General features: G+C 38.7%; 1 protein-coding gene across 2 annotated transcripts in view; it reads left to right on the top strand.

Annotated features, from left to right (window-relative positions):
* The first annotated feature begins 493 nt into the window (after window positions 1-493).
* Window positions 494-26273, top strand: part of GALC (galactosylceramidase) — a 50779-nt gene continuing 24999 nt past the window's right edge. Inside the window, exons 1-8 of one of the 2 annotated variants that reach the window (XM_019744385.3) lie at window positions 494-760; window positions 13276-13344; window positions 13608-13671; window positions 15229-15342; window positions 17254-17393; window positions 19276-19314; window positions 23321-23451; window positions 25328-25483. In XM_019744385.3, the coding sequence (XP_019599944.2) occupies window positions 566-760; window positions 13276-13344; window positions 13608-13671; window positions 15229-15342; window positions 17254-17393; window positions 19276-19314; window positions 23321-23451; window positions 25328-25483 (908 nt within the window). In that variant the 5' untranslated portion in view covers window positions 494-565. The remainder of the gene's footprint in view (window positions 761-13275; window positions 13345-13607; window positions 13672-15228; window positions 15343-17253; window positions 17394-19275; window positions 19315-23320; window positions 23452-25327; window positions 25484-26273) is intronic. The other variant, XM_074327084.2, reaches the window with a different exon arrangement.

The following is a 26273-nucleotide window of genomic DNA, read 5'->3' as shown; positions in this document are numbered from 1 at the left end:
CTAAAGACTAGAGTCTTTAATATCCTAAATACCTTTTCAGAAGGTATTTACTTGTATTTCATTGAATCATGTCCCCATGTCACTGCTCTTACTGTTTCATCTTACACGAGAGGAAACTCAGGCTCAGAAAGCTAAGTCACTTGACCAAGGTGACAGCGGAACTGGGGCTTGATTAGGGGCTGCAAGGTGGGTCCTCTTTCTTGCACTGCCACCGACTTGCAGGTGGTACACGTGCCTTGAGATGCTGGGGGACGTGCACTGTAGGCCCCTCGATACCCAGATCCCTCGGGAGGCCTTGAACATCCATCTGCTCGTCACTAAAGTGCTCCAACAAGGAAGGGCGGAGAAGAAGCGAAGTGAGCACACGTGAAGGCCGGGGCCGACCCTGACAAACACGCGACCAGAAAAGGCTCGCTCCGCCTTCCCAGAACACCACAGCGGCAGCATCGTCTACCTGTGGACCACACTAAAGATGGCGACAGCCTCCTCAGCGCCTCCTGCCCTTTTCCATTATGGCGGCGACCGGACCCGCCTCCCTGGGCGCCGGAGTCATGTGACCCACACAATGGCTGAAAGCCTACTTCAGGCTTCCCGGCAACGCCGAATGAAAGCCATGACCGCCGCCGCCGGTGCGGCGGGACGAGCCGCAGTGCCCCTGCTGCTGTGCGCCCTGCTGGCGCCCGGCGGCGCGTACGTGCTCGATGATTCCGAAGGGCTGGGCCGGGAGTTCGACGGCGTCGGCGCGGTCAGCGGCGGCGGGGTGAGTGGCGAACTGTGGGACGCGCGGGGCGCCGCGGTCCCGCCCCACAAGCCCGTGCGGCGCAGCCCCGCGTTTGGACGCCCCGCAGTCGAGGCCCCGCTCCCGGCTGGCGCTGCTCGACCCGTGGTCGCTGCGGGCCGACTCCCCGGCTGGGACCGGCGCTTGCTCGTTTAGGATGCACCTATAGAGGCAGTTAGGTTTTAGCAGATGGGGACCCCGAGGTCCACCGTGTAAATGACAGGTCTAGATCCTGACAAAGCTGGGCTCGAACCCTCACTGTGGGCAACGGGGCCTGGGCTAGGTTTGCCGCCGAGGGCGCTCCAAGGGTCGCTCCAGAAAAGTCAGGAAGCCGGGGAGCATCTTTCTGGCGAAGAGGATGCTCCATTAGGATGCTTCTTTTTTAGGGAGATGGGTCTGGGTGTCAGAAGCTCTGGCTACGGCAGGGTGCGGTTGGGCTCTTTCAGAGGGGCTAGTGCTGAGTAGGTTTTTGTTTGGAGGAATGACAGGTGCTTCAAGGCCTTAGGGAAAGGAAGGGTCCTGGAATTGTCTGGCACTTTTCCCCCCCAATGGCAGGCTATATTAGTATCAGTAGTCTAGGATTGTTTATTTACTGTTGGGGACTGAGTTGCCCGCGGATGGTCAAGGCCCAAGGGAGAGTGAGTTGCCCACTGGACCAGTCAGTGCCTTTGTGCCTCGTTGGTGGCAGTTTGTGTGCGAGTAGGGGGAAACATTGGGTCAACAGCCAAGCCAGTGGCTAGTCACCATCAGGGTGCACAGAAGCACCTGGTGTACTTGTTCTGGTCCCTCCTCACCGCCATTCTGATTAGTTCTGGAGGGGGCCTGAGAATCTGCATTTTAATAAACACACCATTTGATTCTTATGCTGAGTATTGAGAAACCGTTTTCCTGACTCAAGAATCTCTGGAGCAGGGGATGAATTTTTCTTTTTAAATAAACATTTAATTTTAGAATAGTTTTAGATATGCAGAAAAGATGTCAAGACAGTACAAGGTTCTTCTAAACCCTGTAGCAGTTTCTCCTGTTAGTAGCATCTTACCTTAGGATGGTACATTCATCACAACGAATATTGATAATATTAGTGAAAGTCTGTATTTCCCTTCATATTTCCTTAGTTGTTACCCCTTTACTGTTCTAGGATCCCAATTACATTTAATTGGCATGTCTGTTTAGTCCTCTTTTGGCTCTGACAGTGGGATGAGTTGGTGTTATATGGGCGTTCCATAAAATTTAGGTGAAGGGAGACAGGAAGGCTACTACAACTTTGTGCAGGATTATGTGGGCACAGCTGACCATTTTCTTAGCTCCTTGATCATGCTGTCAGGTAGCCTTCATACGTGGAAGCTTGCTTTAGTAGCATGATTGTTCTTGGTGTTTTTTGGGTTGAGTCAGAGGGAACTTGTACCCTTAAATACAATTCACAACCAGCCTTAAGTGCTTGCTTGCTGGGTGGATATTTTGTACAGGTCTCAGCCTATTGATAACCAATGTTGTGGCTGGACTGGTTCTTGTTATGATGGTGGTGCCCTCAGCAATAACAATAACCACCAGGAGACTTGTGTGTGTGTGGGGAGGTTTATTACAAATTCTGGAAAGTACATACTTGATTGCTCCATATCTCATTGAACACCTGGGGCTACACAGCGAGTTTGCAGGTAGAAGAAGAGAGGGGGTATGGGTCTGGAGGTCTGCTTTTATTGGGGTTGAGGGTGGGGGCCTAGTGTTTTGCAGACTTACTACATTGGTGAATTTAAAACTTAAAAGTGGGAACTTAAAGTGCCCAAATGGTCAGTAAATGAAATTAACCAAAGGAGACTCAGCTCCTTACCACCCCTAAACCTGGCTCTTTATCTAGTTGTTGACTGGCAATGTGATTATTAGAGATAGCCATCTTTTAAGTGGATGCCTCTTTGAAGTAAATACCTCAGCAATCAAAGCTTATCAGGTACTTGGAAAAAGAAACAAACTATTAGGGCTTACTGTACAATCTACCCTTGATACTGAGGCATCAGAGTGGATGATGAGGACATTAACTGCCTGGGTAGCTGACTTTGTAACCTAGGAAATACACATCTAAGTAGGATGATAGTAGCACTCCTATAATTTACAGGCAGTATCTCAAGTCCAGTCTGTAACCATTGTCCCAAGCTTAAAGGGTCTTGCCATGAAACCAGGTCAGTGATCTAGGGGTTCTAAGAATCTGTTCAATGATTTTGGTAATATTGTGAAATATTTTAACATCTTGGGCCATCTGGTGTAAGTAGGTTTGAACCTGTCCTGAATTGGTGATTGCTCCATATCTCATCAAACCAGTCTCTTAGTCCTAAGAATAGATCAGTTCAGTTTAAGGGTTGTCTCTCATTTCAGGAGGTGTTGATGCAGGTGGGCTCCCAAAATTAGGCCTACATGACTCATATATTTGCTTCAAGTTATTTAATAAGAGGCATTTCTATGGAAACAAAAGAAAAACAATGGTTAATGGTTGGACTATAACTACACTTTGAGTTCTGAGGGTAACCAGTTGAGATTTCTAGACATAAAGCTCAAAGCATCTTCAGATGGAGTGAGGGCTGTCAGTGACAACTAACAGATTTCCTAGTTTGTAATTTGAATGTCTCTGGTGGTCATTCTTACTGGCCTATGAAACAACAGGTACAAAGACTATCCATACGTGGAGCTGTTGTGATTTCTCTGAAGTTTATAGGTATCAAGTTGTTCCACTTTAGCTTGCATGGCTTCAGGAAAAGAGCAGTTTTAGTTCTCAGTGATTCTGAGTCAGAAGGATGGGAGAAATATTGGAAACGTTAGTTTGAAGAGTTCTAGCCAGATATTGAAGGAAACAAGAAGAATTCAGTATCCAGCCCAGTCTGCAGGTAGAAAACCTCAAAGACTGGAATCTTATATTCACAAGGGTGTGCTATAGTTTTTCGTTGAAATAAAATTTTTCTCTGTATAGTGACCCCACTTCTATCAGAGATAAAGTGGGACTAATTTGTTTGCAAAATAAGTCTCGTCTCATTAAACTTGACCTGATTATTTATGTAAGTGCAGCAAGAATCATGATTGACTAAAAAGGTTCTTTTAAGTGTGCTTTGCTAGACCTTTTCACAGGAAACTTAGATTGGACTCTTAAAAGTCTCTCAAAGAGAATAGGGATTTCTGGTCAAGATGATAGAGTAGGTAAACACTGTGTTGCCTCCTCTCATGACCACATCAAATTTACAACTAACTACAGAACAGCCATCATTGAGAATCACCTGAAGTCTAGATGAACCAAAGCCCTACCTCTAAGGAATATAGAAGAAGTCACCTCAAGGTTGGTAGGAGGGGCTGAGATGAGGAACAGTCTCGCCCCACACTTGTGTGTGACTGTTAAAAATCAGGAGGGATATCTCAGCTGCAGACCCTGAGGAGCAAGAGGTCCCAGCCCCACACCAGGCTACCCAGCCCAGGGTTCCAGTGCAGGGAAGAGAAGTCCCTGCAACTTCTGTCTGTGAAAATCAGTGGAAATTGTGGCTAGGTGAGATGGAGGGTGGCTGGAGTCCCAGATGATCCTGTTAAAGGGTCCATACATGGAATTACTCGCTGATGGACTCCCTTACTCTGATCTGTAGCACTGAGACAGCAGCTCGAAAGGCACCAGGTACACACGTACAGGGAGGAACTAAATTGTTTGACTTCAGGGCAAGGGCTGGAAGGGGCACTTTCTCCCAGATAGAAGTGCTGGTAGAATCCATTGATTCTTTGTTGAGCCCTTCCCCAAGGCATCTCCAAGCCCAGCTGGGGTAGTAGCCATCAGCAGATTGCTTTGTGGCTCATGCCAGGAGGCCCCAGGCAGGACACAGCTTGCAGCTGAACTTGATCTGGTTGGGCCCCTCCCAGGAGTCCCAGGGGTCAGCAGGCCAGGTGGCCAGCTTCAGCTGAGCCTGAGCACCACCTGGCCACCTCCAAGGATGACACACCCAAAGGTCACAATGGGCAGGTACCAGAGCCCTGCTAAAGTGAATCCTGCTTGGTAAGGTCAGGGCCAGCACAACATCTCCTCCAATGTAGTCATGGTCAGTCCTCACAACTAATCAGCCCTTCCATTGTTGTGTAAATAGCAAAAAGGGTCATTCCCTTCCATTGGTATGTAAACAGCAACCACAGTTCAACTATAATAGGAGCGCACACACAACCCACACAGGGGACACACCTGGAGTACCTGGCTCAGGTAACCAGGGAGACTGAGACACTGCACACCTACTACATAAGGCCACTCTACTAAGACCAGGACACAGAGCAGCCCTATCTAATACATAGAAAACACACACACACATGCACACACACAGAGGCAGCCAAAATAGGGAGACAAAGAAACATGTCCCAAATAAAAGAACAGAACAAAGCTCCAGAAAAAGAACTAAACAAAACAGAGACAGCAGTGTACCAGATGTCAAGTTCAAAACACTAGTTATAAGGATGCTCAATGGTCTCAGATCTCAGGGAGAACTTTAACAAAGAGATAGGAAACATAATAAACAAGAACCAGTCAGAAATAATATAAGAACTGAAATGAAGAATGCATTAGGGTAATCAACAGTATATTAGATGAAGCAGAGGATTGAATCAGCAATTTAGAAGATTAAAGTAGCAGAAAATACATAATCAGAACAGCAAAAAAGAAAAAGGAATCCAAAAAATGAGTATGGGTTAAGGGACCTCTGGGGCAACATCAAGCATACCAACATTCGCATCATAGGGGGACTAGAAGGAGAAAAGAGAGCAAGGAATTGAAAACTCATTTCAAGAAATAATGACAGAAATCTTACCTGATCTGGCAAAAGAAATAGACATACAAGTTCAGGAAGTGCAGAGAGTCCCAAACAAGATGAACCCAAACAGACTCACACCAAGACACATCATAATTAAAAAACCAAAAGTTAAAGACAAAGAATGTTAAAAGCAGCAAGAGAAAAACAGTTACCTACAAGAGAACTCCCATAAGACTATCAGCTGATTTCTCAACAGAAACTTTACAGACCAGAAGGGATTGGCACAAAACATTCAATGTAATGAAAAGGAGGGCCAACAACCATGATTACCCAGCAAAACTATCATTTAGAATTGAAGGACAGATAAAGAGCTTCCCAGACAAGAAAAAGCTGAAGGAGTTCATCACCACCAATCCAGGATTACAAGGAATGTTAGAGGGACTTCTTTAATACAAATTTTAAAAAATCAAAATTATGAATAATAAAATGGCAATAGCTATATATCTATCAATAATTAAATATAAATGGGCTAAATGTTCTAATCAAAAGATTGGGTGGCTGAATGGATAAGAAAACAAGACGCTTACATATGCTGCCTACCAGAGATCAGTTCAGATTGAAAGACACACACAGACTGAAAGAAAAGGGATGGAAAAAGATATTTCATGAAAATGGAAATAAAACCAACAACAATAACAACAAAAAACTGGGGATAGCAATACTTATACCAGACAAAATAGACTTTAAAGGCTATAACAAGATACAAGGACCTAGTAATCCCACTATCCAAAGAAATCCCAAATGCTACTTCGAGGGGACGTGTGCATCTATATGTTCATTGCAGCACTGTTTAAAATGGCCAACGTGTGGCGGCAGCCTGGGTGTCTGTCAATGGATGAATGGATAAAGAAGAGGGGATACATGTACGTAATGGACTATTGCTCGGCCATGGAAGGTAATGGGTTCTTGCCATCTGTGGTAGTATGGATGGACCTAGAGGGTATTGTGCTGAGTGGAGTATTCAGACAGAAAAAGACAGTTGCAGTGTGATTTTGCTTATGTGTGGAATCTAAAGAACAAGATAAACAATATAAAAACAAACTCATAGATATAGAGAACATTTTTATGGTTGCCAGATGGGAGGAGGTTTGGTTGGGGAGGTGGGTGAAAAAGGGGAAGGGATTAAGAAGTTCAAATTGGTTGTTACAAAATAGTCATGGGGCTGTAGGGTATAGCATGAGGAATATAGTCAATAATACTGTAATAACTATGCATGGTGTTAGATGGATACTAGATTTATTGGGGTGATAGATGGGAGGGGGTCAGGGGGCTGGGTGAAAAAGGTGAAGGGATTAAGAAGTACAAACTGGTAGTTACAAAATTGTCATGGGGAATATAGTCAATAATATGGTAATAACTGTATAGTGCCAGGTGGGTATGAGACTAGTTAGGGGATCACTTCTTAAATTATTATAAATGTCTAACCACTATGCTGTATGCCTGACATTAATAGAAAATAATACTGAACATCAACTGTAAGTGAAAATAATAAAAAGGGGGTGGGGAAAAGGTGATAGGGAATATGAAATTCAAATTTCCATGTATAAAACAACTAAGTCATGGGGATGTAATGTACAGCATAGGGAATCTAGTCAATATTGGGATACCATGGTACGGTGTCAGATGTTTTGCTGGACTTATTCATGGTGATCACTTCTTTAGGTATATAAATTTTGAAGAACTATGGTATACATCTGAAACTAATATAATATTGTATGTTAGCTATATTTTAATAAAAAACTTAAAAGCAAAGTCTGTCAAGGTTAGGAAGCCAAGCCAAGGACTTGTCATCAATTTGTATAGATTTAGGCAAATTCCTCTTTTTTAAATCTCCAAAATATCATGAGGTTCTTGGGCCTGCAGGAAGAGATCTTCCTTACATGACTGCTGGGAACTCAGTAACAAGGTACTAGATTAACTTTTCCAAGAGGCTTTATTGGCTCGATAAGTTCAACCTTAGTCCCTTAAATCTGTCTGGTTATATCTGACTCTATGTACATGTATATCTCTCTCAAATATGACAGTTCAGTCAAAGCCTTGGTAATATACCCAATGTTGCCAATTGTGTCCTGTTATAAGGAGGACAAATTCTTATTGAACTTGTGCAAATAACTATATTGCCAAGAAAATAAGAATACTGTTTCCAAATTCTGGAGGAATCAGGTAAGGAGGAAAATTATTTCATCACTATTTACAAGTATATACTTTACCCAATTGCTGTAAGTCATAGATAGCTTAAGAAAAAGGTTTCCTTAAATCTGGAAAAACCCGAAACATTGAACCAACAATGTTTCAAATAAAAAGTTATAAAAATTATAATCATCCTTTTCAGTTCATTTGGTCCCTGTAATTCTTGTTGATTTTTTGTTAGCAGTTCTATGAATCCTGTTTTACTTTAGGGTTCTGTAAATTCTTACCCAGTTCAGTGGTATGATTTGAAAGTTATCATCACCCTGTACTGAATCTCCTTGAAGATGAAGCACTTTTGCAGGAACACTTTTGCCAAAGCATCAGAGTAAAACAATAAATGTCTATAAATGACAAAAGACTTAAAAATGATCATGTTAAAAATCTGATGAGAATTCATTATAATGAAGTTGACAAGGAAATTTGATTATTTCTGTGACATACACCATTTTAAGATAACTAGAATCACAAGTGACAGCTTTATACCAGGACATAGGAGATATCAAGGAATTTCATATAATATCTGGAACACTTGTGTTAATAACATATATTCATAAAAATATAACTTAAAGGAGATTTAGCATTGCTTCTTATTTGACAAAGTTTCCTATGTAGTTTAATATATCAAATGAGCCTAGTTAATTTTGAGGCCCTCTTTACAAGGAGAGAAACAGAGCAAACCCTTTGAGATGTTCTAGGGCCTCCCTGGAACCTCCCAAAGTTAGTTTGAAGCCAAAAGGACTTCATTTAGAATTTGATTTGGGGGAGTCTGTCAAAAATATCAACAGGATTTAAAACACGTGATTAAACAGGATCATAGGTTACTGTGAAGTACTACTTATCCATATAACAAAAATGACAGTCTTGAATGTGAAAGGTACAATTGTAAAACAAACAAACAAACACCTAGCTCTTTTAGTAGAGAAGACTCAGTATTTTAAATTAACCAAAGGCTTGATAAAGACAACCTGAAGAATAGGAAATTATTTTGATAAAACAGAGACGCTTTGTTTCCTATGTAGATTACTTAAAAGGTAAAGAAAAACCTTTCACGGTCTTTAGAGTAGACCAATAGTCCAAGAAAACTTTGTCCTTTTAGCATATGGAAGAAAATTCTAATTTAAGTTTTAGTTTTATATAAGTACACTATTTATGAAATCTTCTTTAAAAAAATCCTTATAGTAAACTTATTTCATTTTTTTAGCCAGCTTGACTACACAAGGTAAAATTCTCTTCCTCTGTATTTCTCTTTTCCCAACTTTCTATATCCATTTAGTTTGTCTACTTTAGGACAAAATTACTTGCATTTCCCTAAACAAAAATACATCTCCATACCTCATACTTTTTCTTATCTAAAATACATCATACTTTCCTAACATGGAGATGTTTTCCTTATTATTTCAAGTAGTTTTAATTACATTTATTAATTAGAATTCTTAACTTAGAAACCTTGATTTCTAGTGAAAACTAGGAAGTAAGCAATTGTAAATTGTCTTATTATACCAGCATTCGGTAAATTGTCAAATTTATGAATGCATTTCATAATTTCTAGAAGCATGTGCCTCTTCTTTTATAGTACAGTTTTTCAGCGTAGCACAGGCTATGTTTCCTAACAGATCCATATACCTTTAGTTTCTCTGTAATAAGAAACCAAATGTAGATAAACCTATGTTCGCTAATGAATGTTTTAATATTTTATATTATTTGACAGTGATCTATATATTCAATGAATTTCTATTATTTAACTTTAACTTAGCAAAACTCTAAGGTTTCAGGTTACCAAAAAGATTTGGGTAGCTATTTTTAAGTAGACATGCCATAAAACATAATTTTTGTTGAAAAATGGGGTACCTTGACAATCAAAGCCTAAGCCAGGCACTTGCATTATAAAACAAAAAAGCCAGCTGTCAGGGACTACGCCACAGTGGATAACTTGGTCTGTAGCCAGATCACAGATCTGACCTTTTGCTGTGGAAAAAAATTGTGTTTTCCCCTAACCCAACTGATTCTCCTTGATTTTTTTACACTTTTATTTCCTGATGTGGCAACATCCCTCACTCATAGGTACTGTCACATATTTCAAGGTAACCTGTGGACTAATTGGGCTAGTATATTTGCTTTTCACTATCGTTATCCTTTTTATTTTTGTGGTTTAAACCTGGGAGAGCTAGTATTTCATAAAATGCGGACCCCTCCGTGCTAATATTTTTACTTGTGATATTAAACTTGTGTTTAAACTTGCTGAAAAATGGAAGCCTTTGGTTTTATTTATGAATTTGGTTTAAGATTATTAAAATGAGAAGAATTGTTTCACAACTCAGAGTAGGTGGATCTTATCTGTTCTGATAGTACCCCTGTGCATAGTGCATTATTCATCTTAGAAGCTCAAATGCTGATTGAATGAAAATGGTCACAGCACTGTATTTGCACCCTGCTATAAACTTCTTTGTGGAGTCTCTGGTACCTAGCACAGTTTGTGGCGGTGTTTGGAATGTTCTCATTTAACCTTCATATCTAAAAAGGAAGTCATTATGGTGCAGTAGTTATCATCCTATTTCATAGATTAGGGAGGAGGAAGTTGACCCAAGGACTTCAAATGAAAAACTTGTCCAATTTGGGTTATAATGCCTGCCATTTATTGAGAGCTTACTATGTGCCAGCTACGGTGCTAAGGCTTCTTCCTGGGCTGGTTGTAAATAGTTCCAGGCCTCATTCAGGAGTGTGATTGGTACCTTGGTAATTTGTTATTGCTTGATGGTGCATTTCAACATGTGGCTACAGTACTCCTAATCGACTATTGCCATCGACTAATCCTTTTGCATCGGGTGTGACCTTAGGCCTGCAATAGCATAATGATGTGGTGGGTTTGTTTAGAGTTGGCACTTTCGGTGTTAAGGATAGGAGTGCAGAAAGGGCAAAATGATCCTCCCAAACAGCAAAACACACCATTCTAACGGCATAATGCAGGGCAGGAAGCATGTTTATTGGGTGGAGGATGGGTTGGTATACATAGACAGCGTTCATTCACTTAAAGATTGCTTTAAAAAATTACAGTGCCTAAAAATCCAAACAAGGACAATTCAGAGGTGAAAGTCAGAAAACCTGAAAAAGCCCACTGTCTTCATTAAAATTTTGAATACAAGAAACGTAGACCAGGAAAACAGTTTATGGCCTAACGCACTAGTTCTGTGAACAACACATAGAGTATATCTCCACCAAGTGAAACTTAATCACCTTATTACAATTTAGAGAGGAAAGGCAGCTTTTACTATCATAAGGCATGTGTCATCAACACCATGAAGCGAGTCTGTCAGTTATAATAGCTTCTATAGAATACCACGGTGAAATTTCAATGAGCTGAGAAAATGGGCTACTTTAGTTTTTGAGCATCTGCTAGTCTGTAAGCTCTTTGAGAACAGTGACTGTATTATTGAAGACAATTTGTATATACAATGCCTGTCAGTTTTTGAGAGCCTACTATGTGCCAGCTACTGTGCCGAGTCCTTTGTATGCATCTTATTTTAGTATTAGAACAGCTGAATGAGTAAGGTAACCCACTTTACAATAGTTTGCCCTTGATCACATAGCTTGTAAACGATGGAATCAGGATGCAAGCTCCATCTGACTCAAAGCTTCCTATATTATGTTGCCGGTACCAGTGCAACAAATGATAACAAAAAAGATAGTACATAAATGTTTATTGAATAAGAGAATAAATAGGGATATGAGCTTAAATAAGACATAATCCCTGTTATCAGGTAACTTAGAAGTGAGACAGAAGAGCAAAGCAGTGATTAGGACTCAGGGTTAAAAGAGGTCTGGTAGAGATGTAGACCCGGTGCCAAGGGAGACCACGGGAGAGGAACCTAAATGAAACCAATGGGCAGGAGCAGAAGGCATTCTTCCATGAAGAGGTAGAGTTTGAGCCAAAAGCTGAAGGATAAATTGAAATTGGCTAAAAGAAGTTGTGGAATGCATTCCAGAAAGAAGAAAGAAAAAGCGGTGTGATATATCTAGATAGAAGGTGTGAAAGTGATAAGGGGTAAAATGTCAGAATCAGGATCCAAACAATTAAGGGATCTGGGTATAAAACAGAGCAATTTGAACATTATCCTGAAAGCTCTTGGGGGAGGGGAGGTCTTGGTAGGTTTAAAGAGAGTAGTTTCATGATTAGATTTGTGTTTTGGGGAAGATTAATCTGGCAAGTAGTGTGGAGGCAGATGGGAGAGCCTGAGGCTATGCAGGCTCTGCTAATAATTGAGGGGACCTAGATGAAGGCAGTGGGATTGAAGAGGAGGAGATGGACTTTTTGAGATATTAAGGATGTCTTGGTGACTGAAGAGGGATAGGAAATTTGGTGGAAGGGGGACCCTAAATTTGTGGTTTAGGCAGATTGTTGTTCTTTACTAAGGTAGCAAATGCAGGAGAAGGAATAGATTCAAGAAAAAGTGCCATGTTTGGTTGGGGATGTGTTGAGCTTGACGTGGCTAGAGAGTATGCTGCTCCATGAGTCTGTGATGCAGTGGCAAAGGTCCTGGGTGTGAGGGAAATAGATATGGGCACGACCGAAATGTCAGAGGTAGCATATATGAGAGTACAAAACAAAATGTTGAGCTCCATAGAAGTCAAGTGTCTTGCCCTTGTCATACACCTGGCAAGGTGTCAGTGGCTCGGAACCTAGGGCTTATCTGGCTGCTAAGCCTCGTGATATGCCAGTGTTTCATGATAAAACCTATCTCCTTTCTTCCCCGTGTTTATATTGCTCCCCAAAGAATATGTTATTGCTCAGTTACTAGTTTTGTGACTTCCTCATTCCAGTAGTTGTCAGCCATGGTTCAGGTGCGATCAGGTGTTGGTCCCTGCATCTCCCACCTCTGTCTTTCCATGCATCCTGATGCCAGTCTGGTGTGAGGTTTCCTTGGTACAGTTTGGCCTGGGGATCACTGCATGGTCGTTCTTAACAGTAACAGGCAGCATGTGTAAATCTCGAATAAAGAAGAGGAGAGGAGTGTTTCCTTTTGTCATTGCTGCTTGTAATAAATATTTTCCTGCAAGAGGTTGAGGGGAAAATTACTTGCGATTCATCTTTCCCATCCTGGCCCCCAGATGTGGTATTTGACAAATGGTCTTAAGAGAGAGAACTAGTTTCATTTCTTCTAATAGCTACCCTCTGAGTCAAGGTCCTCAAGATAAATTTGTAATCATGAGTTTCATCAGTAGGCTTAGCAAGCTTACCTCACAGCCAACCCTCATCCCAGTAGAAGAGAAACTTGTTTGTTGCTTGGAACCTATGTTTTAGCTGTTGGACAAATAATAGACCTATTTGCCCAATGATGGGCAAAACAGATATAGGCAAATAACCTGAGACTTTCCACAGCTCAGCTTTGCCTAAAAGCTGGCTAAATATGGGTGTGCTACGTGGAGTACATAAAACACCAAGAAAAAGTATTTATGATTGGATTTGTTTTATTCATACTTTTGAAAACTTTTTTTTAGGCAACTTCCCGACTTCTAGTGAATTACCCAGAGCCCTATCGTTCTCAAATATTGGATTATCTCTTTAAGGTAATGGAAAAAAAGTTATTTAATAGTATCTGTGAAATTTTAAAAACTATGGTGAATATCACCCATAGAATCTATCACCTTCAAAATTCTAGGTTTTATTTTTTTTAATGGCTATTTACTTTTGGGATAAGTTGCTATTTATTTGAAGTTTTGCTTTGGTTTTCTCATCTGTAAAATCAAAGGCAGCCATTAGTAATTGTCTTGAAGTGTATTGTCCTTCATACAATGAATCACAGTGTTAATACTGTTACTTCTTTTTCCAGCCAAACTTCGGTGCTTCTTTGCATATTCTAAAAGTTGAAATAGGTGGTGATGGGCAGACAACAGGTAGGAGTATTTGAGAAATGGACTTTCCTCCTCCCCACTCCCAACATTTGAATCTATGCCGAAACTTATGGACTGTAATTTTGGAATATAAATGATGCCAACATTTTTGATATTGATTATTGCTTAGTAAATTGTTCCTTATTGTTCCTTTTTCCCTCTATAATTATTTTTAAAAATTGGTATCAAGATATGCATTTTCCCATTAAAAACAGCATTTGGACTTCAGATTGTATATTTAGTTGAAATAATCAGTAGTAAGCAAATCTATAGTTTTCTAAAACCTGTATTTACTAGAGAGAGCAGGGGTATAGTTTGGAATTGTACTGAAAAGTTAAAAAAGCAAAGCTTTTAATATTGTATAAAACATGTAAAGTGTTATTAGCTTTAAATAAAGTAGGTGGTAAAAATATAATCAGTATTTCAGATACATAGCTCTATTTTTTCTTTTAAAGACAAAATTATTTTTAATCACTAAATCTTCAGTCTTCGTTGCCACCATTTTGATTGGTTTTGTATAGGACATGTAGTCAATTAAAAGTCTTTAGGCCTCTGGTTTCCAAGAAGGAGAAAAAGGAATTTAATTATCTCAGTGATTATATATAGTTTACTATTTATAGGTCAGATTCCATTATAGGGAACTCTAGAGTATTGTTTTTACTCTTGTGTTCCTGTTAGTGATTTGGAAGTAATTTTTGTTAAACAGATATATCTGTGAGGTGGTGGTAGTGTTTATGCTGAAAGAAAAAATGCAAATTAAAATAAAAGGAAACCCCTTGTGAGACAACCTGTGTTATATTGTTAGATCCTTTCATGTATAATTGATAATGACCGGCCAGTTTCATGTGCTGAAGCTAAATGAGGGGGAGACATATAGACACGTAATTCTTGTGAATTCTGATATTCACCTTTAAGTACTGGGCAAGGGCCACTCTCCTTGTGAGGCCTTCGTATCCAGGGCAGGTGTTTGTAAGGCCTGGTAACACCTGAAGGCTGGTGTCAGCTACTTACCTTGACACACTGTAAAGGCTAGTATAGAATTTTTCTTATGATGGGGATGTGTACTCATTCCTTGTTCCTCAAACCTCTGTGGTCTTGGTATAAAAGGCACAGTATAGGTTCAAGGAATAAAGTATGAGAATTGGGGCCCAGGCGGCCAGGGATTCACAGCCGGGATTGAGAAGCTGGAAGTTGAGGCCATGTGAATTTAAAGTTGAACATGGAGATTTGAAAACCCCAGAGAGACCGAAAGCCCAGCAGAATGTAGTCCTAGGAGTTTTCTAGAATATGAGGTGATACCACCTCTCTTAACACTGCTTGTAATAGAAAGGTGTGGTTTTATTATTGAAGACGTTTGCACTGCTTAGGATAATGAAACAAGATGAAATAATGGGCTTTAATCATCCATCCTCAAGTTATGAAAGATGTTCTTATTTGCCCAGCTTCAGGACTGGAACTGGAATACGACTTTTGTGAAACGTGTGTATGTGTGCCAGTGAGAGTGGCCCTACACAGCACCATTAATGGGTAGTTTCCTGTCTTCTGCTCTCTCACATTCAGATGGCACTGAGCCGTCCCACATGCACTACGCGTTAGATGAGAATTATTTCCGAGGATATGAGTGGTGGTTGATGAAAGAAGCTAAGAAGCGGAACCCTAATATTACACTCATGGGTAAGATGTGAAGTCTGTCATGCTTTGCAGTCTGTTTTGCTTTAACTTTTTAAATTCTCAATCATGTGTGTGGAGTCTCTATTAATACTGAAGTACTAATAATGTTGTTACTATTACTAGTATGCAACTAGCAGCAAGACACATGCCAGGCATGGTCCTCTCTGCCCTTATATAGTACGTCTGATCTTTATTACACTTCCCATTTTACAGAAGAAGCAGTAGAGGCTCAGAGAGGTTATGCCACTGACTGAAGGTCAGATAATTAGTGAATGGCAAAATCAGACTATTCCATTCTGGTGGGTTTTTTTATTTTTCCTTTTTTTTTTGATGCTAAACTGCTTTGCTCAACATTTCCCATCAAAATCTGTCAAAGGGCAATGCTATTTATAAAATGGTATATTGCATGCAATAGTATATTCCAGCTATTTGCAAAGTTGTATATTACATGTAGCAGCAGACTCCATTTCTAGACACGGTACATACAAAGGTTCTTTGTTTTGAAACCCACCCCTGTGATGGTCATTGTTCCAGGCACTGGAGATACTGACCAATCCAACCCTCAATAACTGCCCTTGGGCAGCTTAGATGCTAGTGGCAGGATCATTGGATGATTTGTCAGATGGGACTGTATTCATTTCAGTTCTTCTGTAACAAAGTACAGACTTGTAAAGTATTTCAAACATACACAGGGGTGGCCTATTTCATAATTTGAAATGAATTTGATTTTTTGAAACAGTCTTGCACATTCAGACTAATTTCAGTGAGATTAATGAGATCTATTTTATAGGCTTGATTTAAAAAATCATTTTCTACCGTCGAATTAGAGGACAAGCATGTTTTTCTAAATTAAAACAAAAATGAGGAATGTCCTTTGTAAATGGACTTTCGTAAGAGATTCCAGAAATGTTTTGAGCAGTGAAAAGCATCATTGACTTCAGTGTGTACTTGCCTATTGGGTGGCTTTCCAGGTCAGTTCTCATTTAAATGTAGAAAATCTGGCATGCTGAACCATGTCCTAACAAAGACTCACACATGGTGGGCCTTCAGAATGTATTTGGCATTTCATTGTTTTAAAATGCTCCATTATTTCAATGTCACATTTCTTGTGTAGTTACACTTAGTCTTTCTTCTTGATTTTAGAAAAGTAAGCATGTTGTCATTTTGATTTTGCTATTTTCAGTGGTGAACTAGACTGATAGTATATAAACAGTTAAGGAACTTAACTGTTGAGCTTACTTTAATGCATTAGTAACAGAATTAGGATTTATAATTGTAATTAGTGCTTCTCTGCTCATTTTCTTTTACTTAAAAATAATAATTAGGGTATTGGAAGAATGTGGATTATTTAATCTATATCATTTAGCAAATGTATCTTTCCCTATTGAGTCATTGGCATTTACGTTGCTGTAAGGACAAACTAGGTTTGCTAAATTTGATTACCTAATTTATATTTTAAGTGGCCTTAGTAGTGAATGAGGAGTTTGTTTTATGCTTACCTCATAGAAGTAATTAAGCATAAGCTTTCAGAACTTTCTGATTTGACCTCAGAAAACAGAAATTGGATATTGAACATTCTATAGCAGGTGATGGGATGTTAAGTTAAATTGTATGTTATTTCTTTCTATTGGTAAGTAAGTATCTTTGAGAGAGATGTTTGTTTGTTTTTATTTCTTTTTCTTGAAAGAGCGTTTGGAATTATTGACTCTAACTCTAGGGATCAGTAAGAAATTCTAACATCTGTAACTGGAAGGCGTTTTGAGAATTTGTGCATGGTATGTCCTCTTTCCTTTAGTCAGATCCGTATTGGCTTTTTGTTGTGCCTGTGTTCATTTTGGTGTCTTTTGCTTTGTTTCTAATAGTGTCCGCACTGTTATACCCACTGTACCTTTGTGTCCTCCTTTCTCTCTGCAGGGTTGCCATGGTCATTCCCTGGATGGCTGGGACACGGTTTCAACTGGCCTTATGAAAACCTTCAGCTGACTGCCTACTATGTCATAACCTGGATTGTGGGTGCCAAGCGTTATCATGATTTGGACATTGATTATATTGGGGTTAGTAATAGAATTAAAACATGCTTCACTTTTGAGAAGTTTATTTGTACTTTTTAAAAGTAATTTGTTGCTGTAGCACTTGGTTGACTAACCATTTTGTGTCATGATACTAATTTGTTCTATTGGTGTCTGATAATAACATTAACTGTAATACATGTGACCTGTATTCCTCCTCTTTGCCCATTCACATCCTTCCCACTTTTGAAAAACTGTATTGTGTTACCCTTTGAACTATTTTTTTTTAAAATGTTTGTTTCTGGTACCACCCCAGCTCAAATCCTCCTTCTTCAAAGCTTTTCCTAGTTTTTCTAGTTCTTACAATACTATGTTTATTGGACAGTTTAATGATTAATCCTATTTTGCTGTCTGAGTCTTCTATTCTAAACTAGGGTGGCAGACTTTTCCTTAAAGGATCAGAGAGTAAATGTTTTAGGTTTTGTGGGTGAAAAGGTGTTATTAAGGATATTATGGAGAAACTTATATCACCATTTAAATTGTAACCTTTTAAAACTGTAAAAACCATTTTTAGCTCTCAGGCTATAAACATACAAGTGATGTGCCAGATTTGGCAGGCTGGCTGAAATCTGCGTACCCTTGTCCTAAAATGTTCTTTAATGATTTAAAAAATGTAAATTATGATATTTTTGTCCTTCTAGCAGGTAACTGGTCTGTTGGCAGGTGGGGGCATGCCTCAGATTGCACTGTACCCTCAGAGCCTCACACACACATATAATGGGTCGCCACGTACTTTTGTTTATTAACTATGCCATCTGTCAAAACTGATCTAAAAAGTTCTCATGCAATCAGCAAGGCAATTGCTGAGCTCCTACTGTGTTGCAGGTACTGTAACTATTATGTTCTAGGGATACGAGGATGAGGAAGCTCTTGAGGAGTTCAGTGAGAGAAGTAGACCGGGAACAGATAACCGGCAGTGTCATGGGATGACATAGGACATGAGGATGAGCCAAGGGCTGGAAGCCAGAAGGAAGAGCACCCTTGTTCTTACTATCTTTCTCTCTAAATTATGACTGAAAATGTTTGTATTTGAGAAATTTCTTACATGTTAAGGTGTTTTTAACCCACAGTGAGAGTCACTGTAGGTGTGGGTCGAATAGCATCCTATTATGGTAAAGTCACACTTAGAAGCTGTTTCTGGTCAGTAATGGCCGATTCACATCTTGTTTAGACTCTTGATAATCCCACGCTAAGGTGAGGAGCTTCTTTAATAAGAATTCTTCCCTGTATCGCTGAAGTAAAAAGAGTTATAGGGCCTGGACTCCAGGCCCTTCTCTGTCATTCTTGGTTTTCTCAGCAGCAAAATGAAAATCATGCACATTCCTTTTCATCTCTAAATCCCCATACTTCATGTTTCGAAACCTAAGAGATTTGTGTATGTTCCTTTTATCCTCACTAAGGTTTTGCTTTTGCGCTGTAGCCCATCTTTGTGGTTCTCTGTGTGTGTTAAAAATGTCACTTCCGCACGGTGTACACATGAACACCTGGTTTCAGGGGTGTCTGAATTATTACCGCGACCCACGTCTGTCGGGTCTCCAGCGCCTCCTGTAGTTCTCCGCACACATTGCATTGTCAGTATTTGTTGACAGAATGAATATTCGATTTTTAGAAATCTCTGCACTAAATGATTCTTTGAAAACACCCACCCAATATTTTAATACTTTTAAAAATAGTATTTTAATTTAAAAAAGTTATGTCGTCTTACAAATATCTTTAAATTCTATAACCAGGACATTCCATAAAGTAAGAAAAAGTGGCTTTCCAGGTGATAGGAAAGGCCATGAGAAAAGTGGTGTCTTCATGATGATGTCTGCTTTCTGACTCTTAAAAACTTTGAATTCAGACTTCTTGACTTTTTGTTTTGCAGATTTGGAATGAGAGGTCATTTAACATCAATTATATCAAGGTATGTACAACTTTAAAATCTCTTTAAGTTACTGGTGAATAATTCGTTTATGGTTCCATGGAAATTACCAGTAGGAACCGTATTTTTTCTTTACAGCAGTTATTTATTTTGCTAGTTGTGATATAAAATTCAAGCAAAACCTTAATATTTATATTCCCCATTAAAACATATGTAATTCGCTGTAAGCCCCAAATTGCCTCTGTCTGAAGAGTTGTGTTGAATTTTCCTATTTTAAAATTAATTATTTGTGGAATTACAATAATCATTATAAAAACAGTTGTATCATTTTAGACTTTTAGGCCCTAAAGAAATATAGTTTTCTTCTTTCATTATCTTACATCAAAATTTCTAGTACACTGACTCATTCTTATTTTCTTTGGAATGCCTATTATATTGGAATATTACATTTTTCTGTTTGTGATTAGCAAATAGGTAGCAACTAACGTTTGCAAAGCATATGACTTTGAGCCATTTTCCTAAACATTTATCTCCATTTCACTCTTCCTACTTCCCTTATGAGGTAACTACTATTATTGCTATTTTTCAGGGAAGGGAAAACTGAGAATGATAACCCCTTCTGTCATTTGAAAACAAGGGCATTTTAACTTTCTGGTGGAGATATTCTCTAGTTTACTTTTCAGTTCCGTTTGTCTTGTTTTGTGTGTCTTTTGTCTAAGGAATATAATTTTGTGGTTTTATTTTGTTTCAGTTGTTAAAACACTTTCTTTAAATCGAATGTCTTCTGTTTTAAGCACTACATTTCTTTTGTTTTCTCATTTAGTTGATCAGCAAGTACTAACTCAACACCTAATTTGTCAGGCATTGTGCACATACTTGGAATACAAGGATACAAAATACTGTTTCTGCCCAAAAGGAGTTCACATTTGGGTGTTACCGAGTCCCATACAGCCAACTAAAAGATCAGGCATAATTCCTCTAGCAGAGTGATGCACGTAAAGGATTCTCAGGAGGTAACAGAGAGGAGGTGAGATTTCTGCTCGGGTGGACTAGGGAAGTCTATTGGAGCGGGTGACATGTACTTGGAATCTTCAAGGTAGGATGAATCGGAGCTCCCCAAGTTGCTCAGGCAGGAGCATGACACTGCAAGTAAGTGAAGACTGAGAGGTGAAGGGAGTTTGGGGAAGGGCAAATGGTGAAGGATGGATTAGAGAAGGGGGGAACAGTGGGGGCACTGAGCCATTAGTAGGCCACCATGTTCACTAGAGTAATGGCACATTTGAACTAATCCTTGGTTGTGGGATTTGATAGGATTGAAGCCAGAGCCAGGTAACTCAAGGTCACCTTCAGGCTGCAGGTACTGTAGTGGTGTGGGGGTGGGGTAGTTGTGAGAGGTGGGGCCGTGGAGCTAGTGTAAGACGGAAGCACAAGGTTGTTGGTGGGATGTCGTGTCTACTGTGAGCACAGGTCTGATGAGAGCAGCAAGAGCACAGAGCAGAAGCCAACCTGTGCATACGACTGTATAACCCGATAGCCAGGTACGATGCCACGCAGGGGCATACTAGTGGAAAGTGATGAACTTTTTATTTACCCAAATTTGCCATTTCATAGCCAGCTTTTTTCTTCTTCTTGTGTCGCTCTAGTTGTGTTCATTTCATTTGAAGGTAGCATTAAAAGCATTAGAATCTGCTTTCCTTTTTTTTTTTTTTTAAACTAATGATCTGCAACTAAGGAGGTTTTATTTTTTTAAACTCTTAAGAGTCTTTTCTGATTCCATTGTGTTCTAATTCACCTTACCTGGTTTGAAAGGCTAATTGCCATTTTAAACAGTTCAGATTTCATTTTCTTTTCTTTCAAACTTTAGTTTACTTGCAGTAAAATATCTCAGGACATAAAATCTTTTTGTTTGTAACTGCTATTTTGTAGCAAGATTTTATTGGACTCTGTGTCCTGTGTGTTAACATGTCTATTGAAAGAGTTCAATAATGGCAGTTGAATGTAGGTATTTAGGTTCGATAAGCTTAATGAATGTATATTCCATATAGTGTAGTAAGATGGCCCCTAGAAATAATAAGGATTTGTTTTTAAGAGTAGAAATAAATATAATACAACAAGCAATTTATATAAAGAAGGCAGGGCTATTGTTTCTTTTATTTTTTGTTATTTACATTGTATTTATGATTTATTCTGGTTTTCAGTGATGTGTTTTTTAAATTGTGTCTGGAAAATCCCATATGTAGGATCTGAGGGTGGTAGATAGAACTGGGTATGTGAGTCTCTTGGACCCTCACTGGGTTCAAGCCGAACAGCTTCCGTTTCCTTTATCTTATAAATAGATACATTTTGTTTTTAGGGGGAAAGGGTGGGTTCTACAATGAAAACAACATTGGAAATGTATTAGGTAAAATTTTGCTTAAAAAAATTCTTCTATTCATGCTGACTTTGGGATGAAAACTTATTTAAAAATACAACTTATAGACTTGTATATTTTGGAGTGTTATTTGTATATACTGTGTACAAATGTGAGCAATTTTAGAGGTGATGGTCTAGGAATAGCACTAGAGAAACTAGATATATCCATAATGATAAATGCAAACTTGACTAAGTTGCTCTCCCTCTTCTCTGTAAGAATAAGAAAGAACTTCAGGGTGATGAAGCTCAAGGTTGGTCTTGTAATAGAGGGATAGGGATTCTCAATCCTACTGAATCTTGAGTGTTGCTCTCTATTTACTATAAGGACCTGTTCAGACTGCTTCCAGGGTACCCTAGGAAACTTGTTTGAAAGATGAACTTGGATTGCTACTCTAATTCTCACCTTGTTTTTTTTGTTTTTTGTTTTTTTTAAACACTATAGTTCATCAGTTCTAAGAAATCATCCATTTAAAGTACAATATAGAATTGACTCGAGCTTTCATTATTTGCTTCCTAAAAGAGCACATTAATTGATTGGAAAATTCCCTAGTTCAGAAAAATTAGAATGTGAAACGAGAGGTTGTGAAGTTCTTTGTTGTTTTCTGATCTTAATTAACCCAACTGGTATTTATTGAGCACCTGCTACCTACTATGAGCAGGACTGTTCCAAGTGGCACAGTAGTGGGGTTTATTCGTACCCATTCATCAAGAACTACTTCTGTTTTGCAATCTGGTCCTTCTGCTCCCTGGTTAAATGAGGTCTCTTCTCTGCTCTTGTTTTACATATGGGCAATCTATACATTTTGTCGTGTACTTATTTTCTGGTACACCTTGTTAGTTTTTGTGTCTTGGTGAGTGTGTTTATTGCCTAAGAATGAGGACCCCATCTTGTGTTTCTTTTAGGGACTTCTGGTGCCCAAGTATGTACTGAATGCCAGTGTTGATTTATTTTCTGTCAGAATTTAGCTTGTTGCTTTTCATTTTCCTGGGTAGATAGTCCTACAGGTAGGTTTTATTTCCTGTCCTGTTTATACCTGTGAAAGACTTGAGGGTAACGATGGGATATTTCATATTTCTATTTCTAGTATGATACAAAATATTAAGAACTACGATAGTTTCAGTAATGGCAGAATATTTGAAGACATTGTAAAATAATCAAAATAAAATTATAGATTAGCGTTTTACCAAATGATGTTTAGTATGGTCCCGATTTTATTATTGTGTCTACATAAGAAAATTCCTGAAAGAATGCATACCAAAATAATAGTGGTCATTTCTGTGTAGTACTATTATGATTTTTTTTTTTTTTTTTTTTTTTTTTTTACTTTGTACCCTCTCACCCTGATTTTCTCTGGTTAAACATTTCGAGGTCAGAGCGAAAATCCCTCTAAAACATTTTTAGCTCTTGAGTTTATTTTATTTTTACATTCCCACAAAGTAAGTTATCTTAATGATAATACTTTTGTTTTACTATTAATCTTTTACGTACACAGGAGGCACATTTCTCCTGGGAAATAATATTGACTCCATCCTCCAGGGTGCTGGTTTTTGAAGATGCTTTGGCTCTCTTGGTTGTAATTCAACAGGTGAAAACTCATTGGTAACCTTTCCTGTGTTCTGTTTATCTCTCTGAAAGGTTTTAAGACAAATGCTGAACTATCAAGGTCTCCAACATGTGAAAATCATAGCGAGTGATAATCTCTGGGAACCCATTTCTGCTTCTATGCTGCTTGATTCCGAGCTCTTGAAGGCGATCGACGTTATCGGGTAAGGAGCATTTTCCTGGGAGAACGAAGTTTCTGGCTGCTTGGGCTGGATACTGACAGTGCCTCTGTTTCTTCTCATTTAATTAAATTTTCGGAAAGTAACTGTCCTGTATTTACTTAACTGAAGCCTGTGCTTCTGATTATTTCATTCCATTTTCTTGGAAATGTGTGTGACCATGAAATGTATTGGTAACTTTTAAAAAATTGCATTAATGTTTGCAGTAATACAACATGGCTTGGTAAGATGAAAGGGCAGGGTAGTATTTCAGTTTTAGAAATTACAAAAAGCACTGTTGTGAAATGAATTCCTAACTCTCAGACTTCCTGTGGTTGGGCGTTCTCTCATGAACACTTATGTACCTGGTGTGGTGTACCGATTATGGCTTTTGTCATGTCTCCTTAGCAGTGTGGCTTTGACCCTGCTCCTTAGTCCAATTCTGCCTTTCAGCCCTTTGCACCTCGGCCTCACTGGGTTCCAGCAAAATATATATAGTATTTACTCGTGTGTGTGTGTGTGTGTGTGTGTGTGTGTGTGTGTGTATAAATATATATGTATGTTTCTGAGAGATTTTTTAATTACAATTTTTATTTTCAGATAATTGTAAATTTGTGTGTAGTTGTAAAAAATAATACAGAAATATCTCTTGTGCCCCTTCCCCAGTAGGATGGTTCATTTTATGTGTCAATTTGACTGGGGTAAGGGATAATAACTTGAAGTTTTCCAAAGGTAGTTAACTCTTTTTATTCAAGAAAAACTGCGTAGGTTTTTATTTATTTTATTTTTTGTTTTTGTCTGGGAGTAAATGCCTATCTACTAGGGGTGGAATAAGGGAGGAGGTACTATTTTATGTAACATGAGGCCTGACAATTAAGTTCACGAACTTGTTACAACGGGTTGTTCACCTTTTTTGATATCAAATGGATGATTCATTATGAATTTGTACCAACCAGACAAACAGTTAACCAAGTTTACTATTTGGAAGTGCTGAAAAGGCTGCATGGAAAAGTTAGATGACTTGAACTTTTCACCAACAATTCATGGCTCTTGCATCACGACAATGCACCAGTTCACACGGCTTGTCTGTGAGGGAGTTTTTAGCCAGTAAACAAATAACTGCATTGGAACACCCTCCCTACTCACCTGATCTGGCCCCCAATGACTTTTTTCTTTACCTGAAGATAAAGGAAATATTGAAAGGAAGTTATTTTGATGACATTCAGGACAACAAGTGTAATATGATGACAGCTCTGATGGCCATTCCAGAAAAAGAGTTCCAAAATTGCTTTGAAGGGTGGACTAGGTGCTGGCATCGGTGCATAGCTTCCCAAGGGGAGCACTTCGAAGGTGACCATAGTGACATTCAACAATGAGGTATGTAGCATGTTTTCTAGGATGAGTTCGTGAACTTAATTGTCCGACCTCAGAGACTCATTAGTCTTGTTTTTTACTGCCTTCTTACTCTTTCCTTCCTAGTGTCCCAAGCTCTGTACTTCCTTTGGGAAGTCTGAATCCTGGCCCCACTTTATTCATCTCTTGGAGTGTTCTAGACTGTGGCCTTCTCTGTTACCTCCATCTATTAATATCAACATGCTTCCATTCATATTATGGTTTCCAGAAACAGATAGAAATTTCTCATCCATCAGTGATCTTCCTTCCCATTTTGTATATTATTATAGGTTTATCTCATTTTAAGGGCATCCTGAGACACAACGGTGGGAAGGAGATGCTTACAATCAGTTTGACATCTACCTGGAAGCTGTCCATTGTTCTACAACAGAAAACGTTGGAGAAGACATGTATTTTTAGTCACTCAACAAAGACATGTAAGCGCCACATTTTGACCTTTTCCCGTTTTCTCCCACCTGTTCTTTTCTAGAGCTCATTATCCTGGGACCTATACAGTAAAGGATGCGAAGTTGACTAAGAAGAAGCTTTGGTCTTCTGAAGATTTTAGCACTTTCAATAATGATGTGGGTGCAGGCTGCTGGGGTCGCGTATTGAATCAGAATTATGTCAATGGCAATATGACTTCGTAAGTTATTAAAAACCTTTGAAAGATTTTTATTTTGAAAAATTTCAGAAGCAGAATAAGTAGAAAAAAGTACAATGGACTTTCATATTCTCACAACCTAGATTCAATGATTGTAAACATTTTACCTTATTTGTTTCATCTATACTTATATTTATACCTAAGCTACATATCTATTTTTCATTATTTGAATACAGTCTGTGTTGAATAAAGTAACTTATATATATATAAATGAACAATTATAAAGTAAATTACAGATGTCATGACATTTTACCCCTAAATATTTTAGCATATGGCTCCAAAATTAAGACTATTCTCCTACATGATCACAATATCACTTTGATACATAAAAGCACAAGAGCATTTTTAAAAGTATTTCTAACATCCAGTCTATATTCAAATTTAATTGTCCTTGAAAATGTCATTTATAGCTTTTTTTTAAAGCTAAGAGCCAGTCAAGCATCATGCATTGCATTTAGATGTGATACTCCTAAAAATCTTTTAATCTAAAATAGTTTCCTTCTTTCCCCATTTTTTATGATAGAGACCTTTTGAAAAAAAAAAACACAGGCACCTTGTCTCGTGAATTATCCACTTCCCAATCTGCCTGATTGATGCCTCATAATATCACATAATTTGTGTAACTTTTTCCAAAGCAGGTTCTAAAAAGAGAACACAATTTTTAAAAAAATTTCTCAGGTAAGTATTTCTTAAATGCTTTGAGGAGCTTTAATTGTAATTTATAGAGTCAAATTAGCTTTCTAAAACAATGCTAAATATAACAAAAGCAAGC

Source organism: Rhinolophus sinicus, chromosome 3, assembly GCF_057876585.1.
Source record: "Rhinolophus sinicus isolate RSI-liver-muscle chromosome 3, RSI-T2T, whole genome shotgun sequence".
In the NCBI taxonomy this organism is placed as follows: domain Eukaryota; kingdom Metazoa; phylum Chordata; class Mammalia; order Chiroptera; family Rhinolophidae; genus Rhinolophus; species Rhinolophus sinicus.
Note: the sequence above shows the minus strand (reverse complement) of the source record. Positions and strands in the feature narration are given on the sequence as shown.